Below are 12,231 nucleotides of genomic sequence, written 5' to 3'. Positions count from 1 at the left end.
TAAAATGGTAGAAAAATAATGTTTAGAGTTGACTTTCTCAATTAGCCCCCTTATGTCAGAGTGGAAATATATTCTATGTGTGAAAAATAATCTTAAATTTGAATTCTATACCAGTGTATCAAAACTAAACTTATTTTACATCAATATGGAAAATTATATACCAATGAATTAAAAATAACCTTATTTGTGAGTAACAATTAAGGCATTAAGTTGAGGAGTAGATTCAATAATCTGCTTTTTGTCCTATCATCCATATATACATCTATATTCCACCTTCTTTCTTTTCAACCCCTATCTCCAAACCTAAGAGAGAAAGATAAGAAAAAGAGAGACATTCTTGAGTCCAACCTTGTTTTCTCTCTTAATAAGACCAATAATAACTTATAACCAATCCCCAATGAAAATAAACATCTATAGCCCAAGAAAGCAACCAAAAACCTACCCAACCCCTCATAAGGAAAATGGGGTGTTGTTCTCTTAAGGTTTCTTCTGGCTGATTTCGGGTGAAAAATACCTTTGTAGGGGCCCAAATGAAATTGGATACAATGTTAAACAAGCTAGGAATAGCATTTGTAGTCCAGTTTCTAAATGTTGAGAAATTCCAGGCTTAGTAGAAGTCCTGTGTGGGACAGTCTGAAATGCTGGACCAATTGGGATCGGAAGCTTTCTTCAAAGGTGTCCTGGGAGCTGCCCTCTTTTGATGAGGAACAGCAACTGAAGCACTTGGACATGAAAGATGCAGGATGTTAGTGTCCAGAATGCAGGGAGGAGTGAATCCTGTCAGGTCTGATCCATTGTCAGCATTCCCCATGTCTGAAATGTCTGGAGTATTACATAATCTGTCACCTAAGAGTTAATACTATTTATTATGATCTCCAAACTATCGTATTTACAGATGAAAGATTTTTTTGAGGTGCTTTTATAAAAGGCATGGAGAGAAGCCATTGGAGATATCTGATTAATAGCTCATTAATCATCATCTACTGGGTGTTATTCATAGGTGGTAATTATCGTATTTGTGTTTCAGAAAACCAGTTGTCACTAATTACATAATTTTTGTATGCGCATGGGCACATGTGCCCTCACAAGTGCTCACATGCACATGCATGGGTGTGCATTCTTGACATAGGAAGTGTAATTGGTATTGGAAAAGCACAAATGATCCTTTGACACCTGAGAATGCATCCTGAGAAAACATTCTGCTTTCTAAGCGTATTTTGTGAGGTTTCTATCTTTCTTTCTTTCTTTCTTTCTTTCTTTCTTTCTTTTTTTCTTAATGCCCATGTTTGGGTTTTTTTCAGAGCCCTCTGAGGATATTTAACAACCTAAAAGATGTGGGATTTCTCCAGGTGAAGGTCATCAGAGCAGAAGGTTTGATGGCTGCTGATGTCACAGGTAAGTGACGATGCAATTCTCCTTTTGTATATATCACAAAGTGTGCCAAGTTGTTAACAATAAAACAATCCAGCTCTGCATCTCATCTGAGTGCATCACTGAAGTCAAGAACTTAAATAGAAAGTTGGAGCACTGATCTCACATACCCCAAAATTTGATAATTCCCAGTCGCTCACACAGCTCTGTATTTTAAACAATATGATATGCTGAAAGTGAATAGCAAAATTCAAAACAACTTCTGAATTATCACCTTCCCAAAGTTTGGTCGGTGTAGGGTTGATGTGCCCAGGTATTTTCATTTTTGCATACTCAACAACACAGTCATTTTTTGTCCGATGTCACCAGCTTTGCTCACAGCATAAGTATGTTAAGTCAAATGCACATGGAACATGTCACATCATTCGCTGAAAAGTTCACCAAGGGAATACTCAGTAATTACTACCAACGCTTCCTTTTTGGGCTGCTGTTATAATCCCCTAGTTATACAAAATCTCAGCATACTACAGAAATAATTATGTATCCAAACTAGGCATATATGTGACTTTTCACCCAGAGCACATGTGTGTAAGAACAGCAAAAGGAGTCTTGTGCCTTTTCTAGCTTCTCCATCACTGTTTGCTCAGCATATTTAACTTATGGCATGATGGCGTTTACATCTTCAAGATACAGAATTAATTATTTTGTTTGGAGCTATGACCACTCATTTGTGATTTAACTCAATAGCGATTGGAAGGCTCTTCATGCCACCCACTGAATTATCTATCTCAAATCAGGTGGTAAAATAAGACTGACTTGTCAGTTCCATGGAAATTACACTGCCCTAGAAATCACTGGCTTCTTATTTGTAGAAATAAGCACGTCATTCGAAATGTTAAGCAAGATGGCCCTCAGAAAGTTACGGACTCATCTGAAGAAAACACTATACTTTTTGTACCATCCAACCACCTGCAGATCACTATGTCCTTCTTTAATTCATTCAGTAAAATTGAAAGCATATTAAAAGATAATTCCCTCCAAAATTAAGCAGCAGAGGTTTGCTCCAAAATAGCATTATTTAAAATTTAATATCTGTATATCATCAAATGAGAACAATATGTGACAGAAATGAAAACTTAGGGATTTATCATTTCTTTGATAAGACTGAAAACAAAAACACTTTAAAAACATGTATGGGTACCTAAGAATAGTGGGACTAGGGGTAAATGTAAACTCTGAGTGTGATTTACTTTAGCTGTTAGTGATGAAGAACTTATGAATGGTGCACTTATTTTTTTTCTTTAAAAAACTTGGTTTCTTGTATAGTTTCTTGCATAAATATCAGTGAATTAATCTGTGCACAATGATTTCTACTGGAGAAATTCACATACCCTTTATTTGAAATGCTTAGCTACCTGACATTATTCAAGCTGAATGTAATTGTATAAGTTTGTCTCCTCTTAGAAGCTGTCATTGATTTTAAAACTTCATGAATATGCAAACTAGGTTAACCTACTTGGCCTGTATGCCACTATGGAAGTTAAAGTACATGTTCTTTCAAAGTTGGAAAAAATAGAGATATTTCTTTCCTAATGGCTCTATGTAAATCAACGTGCATAACAATAGCCTTTCCACTGGAGATTCAGTGAGATATAATTTTTATTTGATAAAGTGAACATTAATTTGGGGAATCCTGAATAACTGAATCTCAATTTTTTCCTTTAGTTTTGAAGATATAAATCTAATGATTCCTCATTCCATGCTGACCTTATAATCTAATGGGCTCTGGATTGAACAAGAGAGTTGTTGAACTATTCAGGGGCAAGTGGATAATTTAGTCTTTGACCTTGCTCACCCTTGGACTTTCTGTGGTTTTTATGACATTTGTGATGGTGGCAAAAAATTAAGGGCCATGTGTCTAAGTTAGAAATGTGTGAATATACTATTAAACAATAATCTTACTTCTTATTTGGGGCACAAATATGCTCTTCGTGTGGTTTGTCTTTTATTCATAGAATTTTGAAAAGTTGATGTCTATTTTAGTGGTTGAAGACAGCCAAGCTCTACTTAATGTAAAAACAACAACAACAACAAAAGTAAAAACAGGATTAAATGGATCCTTCCATCTTTAGGTCTTCAAATAAGCATCCATTGAGAGCAGTGGTTCTCAACCTTCCCGATGCTGGGACCCTTTAACATAGCTCCTCAGATTGTGCTGATCCCCATCCATAATATTATTTTTGTTGCTACTTCATAACTGTGATTTTGCTACTGTTATGAACTGTAATGTAAATATTTTTGGAGATAGAGGTTTGCCAAGGGGGTTGTGTCCCACAGGTTGAGAGCCACTGGTCTAGAGTGTTGTGGGTGGATAAGAGGTGTTTTAAAATCGTGGGTAATTCTCTGTCCTAAGCCAGGAATATCTTCTGACCTGGTACAGATGAAGCCGTAGTTAGAAGATATTTGGCTTCAGAACACTTTTATAAACAAACCTAACAAAACAACCTTGACCAGCTTTCATAGATATTTTCAGATGCTTTCAATTGTTACAGCATTCAGCCACAAAACTTAAAGCATGATTTTAATTAATACTCCCAACTTAAATGAGCCCAGGAAAGAAAGATCCTGTAGTCTTTTAAGTAACCATCAATCTTACAGCAGTTACAAAGAATTTTTTCCTTTCAAAATGTAAAATTTTTCTTTTGTTACAACACATTCATTGAGAAACATTGTAATACTGTATTAACTCTGTGTGAATCAAGAGCAATTGAGACGCTCTTTGAAAGAGTGAGTATAAAGCATAAATTACTTTTTAATGAAACCCTCAATTCTTTCCCTCTCCACAAAAAGCCTATAGCCTTGTTCGGCTGAACACTACTACAGTAGGTCACTTCAGTTAAGCCCCTAATAAACTATTGATAGTCAATGGTAGTTTTTTCTTCAGTCTCAATAGCCCAGTGTTGGACAGTGCACTTCAAATCATTAAGGTTAATACAGATTTTAAAAAGAGATTAACTCTGGCGGTTAAGGCCTCAATTTACAACTCCCACACATAGGCACACAGTGAGCACAGCACGAGAGTGGATTGAAATTTCAGTCAAATTGTGGACAGCCTTTCACAGCCTGAGAAAGTGGCACCAGGGTTTCAAAAGTTGATGCACTAAATTCTTTTAAGGGAAAAATCTGAGTAAATGAAAAATACTTGTAAGCACAACTTACTCACCTTCAGCTACCCCGTGAGAGGTTGCTGTTTCTCTGCACCATCAAAGCAAAAACTACAGGCTGTTGGGTCCTGCTCACTGGGGGAATCTTCCCAGCATGGAATCACATGATCCCTAAAACTGGACAGATTATGAGACCAGAGGCCAAGCGGAAAATCTGTGTAGGTGTGTGTGTGCGCGAGCGTGCATGTGTGTGTGTGTGTGTGTGTGTGTGTGTGTGTGTGTGTGTGTGTGTGTGATGGGAAATAAAATTGTCTTTTTCTTGCTCCTGGTTATTCTTTGTCCTTAAGTAGGGCCTAATTTCTGCCGGTAACTTCAGGACTTCTATGTGGGAGTGAGGCTTTCTCAGCTGAGTCTTTAAACCTGGGTGATGGGTTCTTTCAAGTTTCCAAAGAAAGAAGAGAGTTCTTCTCTTCCTCAGTCCCTCTCTCAACTTTCCCCTGGGTTGTGGTGGTTCCCTGGACACTCCTCTTCATTTTACCAGGGTGGTGGGAGGTTAGGTTCTATTGAGTTTTTTTGTTTTGTTTTGTTTTCCCCGTGAGGAAGAGGTCATAGCCTCTCCAGGGAGACCAGCGTGTCAGTTTCAGAAACAGCAATATGGGAGAACTGTGAAGCTTTCAAAAGATGCTCTGCCTTGCCACTGTGTTAAAAGGTGCATGCACAAAACTGTCCTCTCCCAGGTGAATGGAGTTTGCAAATGAATGCACCATCTCTTTCAGGAAGTAATAGAAGAAGAAGAGAAAAGGGATCTATGATTATTAGTCACAGAAATTGTCCCATTAAATGAACATCCCCCCCAAAAAAACTAAGCTATTCATAAAGACTTGTAGCATGTCAGCCTCAGAGTCTAGAAAGCAACTAGTTATTAAAGAGAAGTGTTTAGTGCCCCTTTATTTGCATAGACTTTTCCATGTTTTCCTTTTGGAAAACTGTCTTCATTGTTGGAAAATATTTAAGTAACAAACAGCAGAAAAAGACATGCTACAGTTTTTTTTTTATCAGCCTCTGTGATGAGAGTCTTATTATCGTACAAAATAACAGTGAGCAGCTCCGATTCATTAGCAGAGCTAAATTTAAGCCCCATTTGACAGGCTGCCTAGAAAACATTTTGTTTTGCTGTCTGCGGGCTTTAATTAAGATGTGTTCAATTTCAGTCCTCTTCAGTCTAGCCCACACCCCCAACTTGCTGTGTCACAGACCGGCGATCAGACACTTTTAGATGGTCCGGCCCATGACTTTGACCTTCTGCACAGTCCGGCGTTCCCTGGGGAACCGTTCAACTCATGAGGTCTGATTTCACACTTCCAGGATGCCTCAGCTCTCTTAACAATGACAGGGAGACAAAGCCCTTTAGAGCAGGCCGCATGGGGACTTGTTTAAATTGGAAACCAGAGAGGAGTCAAGGAACAAGGTTAGGGGCTACAGAATAGTGCTTTTAATAAAGAGCTCACAGCTCTGGCTCGGCTCAAAGAGGTCTACCTCTGTACAATTAATTGAGCCATTTATCTGGAGCGTCTTAGGCCTCTACTTTCTCACAGAATTGCGTGGTAAATATCAGCTAAGAAGCAAATGAGATATGCATGAAATGAGTTTTAACACTTTGATTACTGTGCCTCCAGTCTTCATTAAAAGCAAATTTATTTGTATTTCTGACCTCATTATCAGTAGGCTGCCTGCATTTTTATCATTTCCTGTGATTTCTAGCTTGAGTGTGCCATGAAGGTATATTTTATACAGAGATTGGATTTATTATTCTTGGAATTTTCCTTGAACATTATAGGTTTACTCAGAAAAAGAAAATAAAAAGGCAGCTCTAGAGGAGAAAGCAAGTCCATTCCTGCAAAGTATTATAGAAACTTGTAACTATAGTACCATGCATACATACATACATACATAGATACATACATACATACATACATGCTTATATACATATTAGACTGTCTTTAAACAATATACTCTCCTTAAATATAACTTGTGGGTTCATTTAGCAAATTGTAGAAAACATGTAGTTATTGCATCCAATGCTTTTCAAAATCCTGTTGTCTTGTTGAATATATATAAATGTCTTCATTTGCTTTTTAATATACTACAGAAGGGTTTTTTAGCAGTATGCTAAAAAATTGGCATTCTTTTCATGACTATATGCATTGCTTAGAAAACATTCTTATGTGCAAACTCACACATGATAAATGCATTGATGTTCTTCAAAGCTTTGATGAGAATGAGACTAAGCAACAAGGAGCATCACAGAAGACAGCAGCAGTTCGGCCTTCATTCTTTTATGGTACACACCTTACTGAGACATAAAACTTTCATCATACTGTAAATGCAGAAATGGAAAAGTATTATTTTAAGAATAAACCATTCTTATCAAATTATGTTATAAAACACAATGAAAGTCATAATCATGAATGCTGGAATACCCTGAGTCTGAACCAGTGTTTCAAATGGAGTTATAGAAATCATGTGTGACTCATACGCAGGTCACATGGTTAAGAAGTTCTGCTCTGGAAGAGTAGGTAGAATGACAAAGAGATTAGTAACTTGGTTTGATATGCTCTAGAGGTAAAGGACTATGGGATGAGAAAGTTATGGTCCCCCTATTAATAAGAAATGAAGGGGGAAGAAATACTATAAAATAATTTATCAGGTTCTGTGGAACAAAGATTATAAAATGATCCTTTGAGAAAAAAAAAATGGAGAATTGCTGATGTAGCTTGTAAAACCAGCATCAGGATTTCCCTCAGTGCTAATGGTATCTTAAAATGCTACACTCATTTTAAATGAAACTATTTTTTTTTTTTTGTTACACTGAAATATAGTTCTGTGAATAAGACATTCACTTCTGAGAACCATGGATCTAAGAAACTCTGTAGAGAAGACCCGAATTTATGTAGGTTTCTGAAGCGGGAAAGAGAGAGCTATTTACTATAGAAATCCTTGGGTTGTATAATCCTATTGTTAGAATCCTAAGTCACAGAACAGTCAAGCCCAAGAGAGTGATTTAAGGACTGATGTCAGTGGGCATTTTGTGAGGGGAATACATGGCTCTGTCTTTGGTCCACACTGGTTATTTACTAATAACTTTGACAACAGAATTGACTGCTTGCTTGATAAGCTTGCCAGGAGGGCAAATTGATTCTTTTTAAAGACTAAATATGTATGCAAAATATCATATGCATTTTATATGTGTCTCTGTGTACATATATAAATAATATATATATGTTGATAGTTTACTTTAGACTGCTAGTGTTTGTGGTGTGTGTGTGTGTGTGTGTGTGTGTGTGTGTGTATGTGTGTGTGTGTGTTTACAGACTGAAGTAATAGCGTTGACTTAATAAATAAGAATCCAAAATATAAATCTATAGTCTTTCATGGGTTAAAAATGGGGATTTTTGATTTAATGGTAGAAAATACAGAAAATATAGCTGGGTTTAGGCATTATGAAAGGGACTTATACATGCACTAGTCCTTGTTATCGTAAATGGAAATCAAATGTTGGGGATGATACGTTGTCAAGCTATTCATCAAAGAGAACACTGATAGACTGATGAGAGTGCATTGCAACTGAAAAATATTTTTAATCTTTGAATTTACAGTGATGTAAATTGAAAGTAGATTCAAAATAATACTATTAACAATAATAATAACTAATATTTTTTAAACCTCTATCACGTAAAATACAACTTTGAATTTGGCAGAAGGATTATCTAAATGAATCTCACAATAACGTGCTTCAAAACTATTGTTAGTCCGGTTTTCATAACTTAGAAAATTGAAGAATAGAAAGATTGTTAAGACTAGCTAATTGTCTCTGTGTGTCTATGTCTTTGTTTCTCTGTCTCTCTGTCTCTGTCTCTCTCTCTCACACACACACACATATGCACGCACACACACACACACACACACACAAACACACACACACACTCATGCCAGCTCATAAACAGAAGAACAACCACGCAGACGTGGATCCTTATTTTAAGGCCACTGCAGAAGGGAGACACTGGGCCGGGGAGGGGGGTGTTTTTCACTGTTTTAGAGTTCAAAGCTCAAAGAAGCTATAGAGAGGAGCTAGCAAAGTAATAGTGGTCAAGTTTCATGTCTGAAGAGCCTTCTTTTTAGCAAATTAATTTTATTTTTTTTATAGAAAACAAATTTATTTTCCCACAGTGCATTGTGATTATGGTTTCCCTCCTCCAACTTCTCCCAGATGTCCCCATCCATCTAAACTCACATTCTCTCTTTCCCTCTCTTTAGAAAATAAACAAGAATCTAACATAACAACAACAACAACAAAAACAATAATAATAATAAATAATGAAATAAAATACAAACAAACAAACCTGAATAGGACAGAACAGAAAAAAGGAACAAAAGAAAAGGCATAAGAAACACATGCAGACACTGATGAGACACACAAATTCACACATATAGAAGACCCGTGACAATAAAATATAAATTCATAATATAGAAGCAGAATTTAATCAGCAGGGGATTTAGTTTAGAGCATTAAGCGAGTCATAGAATCTTTTGGGGGCAGAAAGGACCTAACAACATAGACTCTGTTCCCATTCTGTAGAGATTAGCATGAATCTCTTATGGAAGAGTGAAAGGTGGTTTCTCCTACCACATTAGTAAACTACGAAGAAACTGCTCACAGCTTATATTTGGGTGTTTTCTACATAATGGATAAACTCTACATGCTCACAGTTAACTGAATTCTAGTGGCAGATCTTAGGCCTGTACACTTGATGCACACAACATAAAGCATGCACGCACACACATGCACACACACACACACACACACACACACACACACACACACACACACACTTACACATACATATATCCCTAGATGCAACAAGGTGAATTACAGTCCTGAATGAGATATTTAGTATGATATGAAAAACATTATTGTAACAGCAGACACTAAAGGCTTTTTAAGTTGTATTATAGAAGGTCTCCCCAACTAATTTACTTGCAGAGAAGCTAGTCTGAAATTCCATGCTTTTCTGCAGGAGAGTCTAATTAAGTAGTAGAGGTCCTGAAGTATTTAGGAAGGTTATCACAACAAAAGCTTAATGTATTTTATGCTTATTATAGATGAAATAACTTATGTGAATGTATGCTTGTAAAATAACCATCATGCATATAATGTTCTATCAAGATGAATTAAAAACAAAGGTTTTTATGTAATATGAGTTCATAGGTGTTCATGCACAGTTTTCAGTAAGCTGTCTTCAGTTTACAGATTCATGTTCTTCATTTGTGTGTGTGTGTGTCCCTGTTTCTCAATTTTCACGTTTTACTTGCCATTTTTTGGTTATAAATTCCAAACTTCTGGAGTCTATTAAATTCTTCAGTTTTAGGATTCATTAATACATCTAGTTACATGAACTCCTGTGGTTTTCTTCTCCATGTAGTATTATATCGCAAGGGAGGCTAAAAAGTTAAGAGCAAAATAACATCGGTGTCCACTGCTCTTAGTTTTATCCGAAGTGTGGCCCAAGAATTTCTTAAAATCCAAAAGTGCTTTCAGAGATTTGGGAAGACAAAACTATTTCTATAATAGTGCTCACATGCCCCTTGGCTTTTACAGTCTTCTCTCCCATAAGCATACAATACAATTTTCTAAAGTCTACTTTAATAATTGATTCCTCTCATGCTTACATCATTTGGGTTTATTATTATCATCCATATTGAATTAATAATCCGCATTGTCTCAGTGTATTTTTAAAATGGTAATTTTAATAGTTATTCTATACCTTAAAAACTTTTGAGATCTTCAATGATTTGGAAAGATTCCTATGGCCAAAATATATGAGGAAGTAACTGAAGGATCATGATTCTCAAATGATAAGAAGGTAATGCTGTCCCTTGTGTGTTCGTGTCATTTTTAAGGGGATTTTATTTGAAACGAATTTGGGGGAGCACTTTCGGTGTTTGGTAGCACATTTCTTTGACATCTTTATATTAACCATGCTATAGACTCAAGAGTTCACCAAGCTTTTGTTTTGTCCACTGCTATTTTATTTTTTAAAGGATTTACTTATTTTTATTTTATGTGCATTGGTGTTTTGCCTGCATGTATGTCTATGGGAGGGTGTCAGATCCCCTGGAACTGGAGTTACAGACAACTATGTGGATGCTGGGAATTGAACCCAGGTCCCCTGAAGAACAGCCACTGAGCCATCTCTCCAACCCCCACTTCTACTTTCAAGACCACTTTTCTTGTACATCCACTTGGCTATTCTCTGCTTCTTTCAACTCTTGGCCTTAATCTCATCGTCACAGTATTACAGCACTCTATAAATTGTGTTCCTCTTCCATAGCCTTCTAAAATAATATTCCACATTTTTCTGTTTGCACTAACTTGTATCACTCTTTAGCACATCATACAGACATCTAATTATATATACTCAAAATTTACCTTCATTGCCCCATGTGTTATACAATTAAATTAAGAGAACAAAGAACTTCCTCTTTCTTGGTCATATGTTCTGGCATATAGTAGACATTCAATAAATATCTATTTAGCAGTTTGGTGTATGGTTTTATTGTGAACAAAATTCCATTTATTCCTCTTTTGTAATAGTTTCAAGATCATATGTGCATCCCTTTTATTTCATGATAGTGAAAAAAATTATAAAATTTTCAGTAGAAGAAAAAGTGTATTAGGTCTGATAGATTGACAGAATGACTCTAGAGTGTCAATTTCCATACCACAATGAAACCTGTCTTCTTCATGACTTAGAAAGAAAAGAGAATCCCTATTATTATTATTCAGTTCCAGATGAAACACAGAGGGACCTGCCAAAGAGTGTCAGTTAATGTAATTCTACCAATCAGATGCTTAAAATATGTTTAGGTCAGTTGATGAGAAAGCCTAAGGTCAAAGCTTCATTTCCAAGGGTAAGAAAAAGATTGGAAGAAATCTCAACATACGTTGCTTTTTGTTCTAATAGACCCTATGGAATTCCCTCAGCTCTGACACTGTTATATGTCATGATTGAAATTCAAGTTTGCAGAAAGGACAGATGGCAACCTTGATTATAATTTTTAAAGATTAAAATATAGTCATTGCAATATTTGGCAACTGAGGAAATTAAACCCAAATGCTTACGAAGTGCAAGGTGGGCTCAAGATAAAAGCTCCATTCCCCATGGGTATGAATTGCTTTTCATGCTAGTAAAAGCCTTCTGTGTTTTCAAAGACATGACAACAAAGAGGTGGTCACCAGGTCCTCCCCACCCCCACATTTTTTGTGACACACTACATCTAGCAAACTATGCCAATTGTCAGCAGTAAAATGACCCAGGACAAAGGCCACCACTGATGGATTGGATTAATGCTCTTCTCTGGAAGCAAGAATATCTCTCAGTATCATTTGCTGACTTTAATACTCAAACTACTAGTTTAAAAAGCCTGAAGTCACAACTTGCCACAAAACAGATAGCAATTGAACAGTGTTCCATGCAAACTTTCCCACAGTTGCTCACTAGTGTGTCAGGGTTATAACCCTAAAGAATAAGGACAAAAGTGAAAATTAGCTATTGGCCTCACCCTATTAATATGTGGTAGAGTTTTGAAGATTCCCAGGAAAGATGCTTACTGGAATCAATCCTGATACCTCTTTTAT

The 12,231-nt window shown here is 36.4% G+C and overlaps 1 protein-coding gene across 3 annotated transcripts in view; it reads left to right on the top strand.

Moving 5' to 3' along the window:
* The window catches only part of Mctp1 (multiple C2 and transmembrane domain containing 1), a 587,757-nt gene that overhangs the window by 406,660 nt on the left and 168,866 nt on the right, over positions 1-12,231 (top strand). For all 3 annotated transcript variants that reach the window (XM_051172525.1, XM_051172527.1, XM_051172526.1), the window contains one exon: positions 1,302-1,395. In XM_051172525.1, coding sequence (XP_051028482.1) covers positions 1,302-1,395 — 94 coding nt within the window. The remainder of the gene's footprint in view (positions 1-1,301; positions 1,396-12,231) is intronic.

Source organism: Acomys russatus, chromosome 30 (assembly GCF_903995435.1).
Source record: "Acomys russatus chromosome 30, mAcoRus1.1, whole genome shotgun sequence".
Classification (NCBI taxonomy): Eukaryota; Metazoa; Chordata; class Mammalia; order Rodentia; family Muridae; genus Acomys; species Acomys russatus.
Note: the sequence above shows the minus strand (reverse complement) of the source record. Positions and strands in the feature narration are given on the sequence as shown.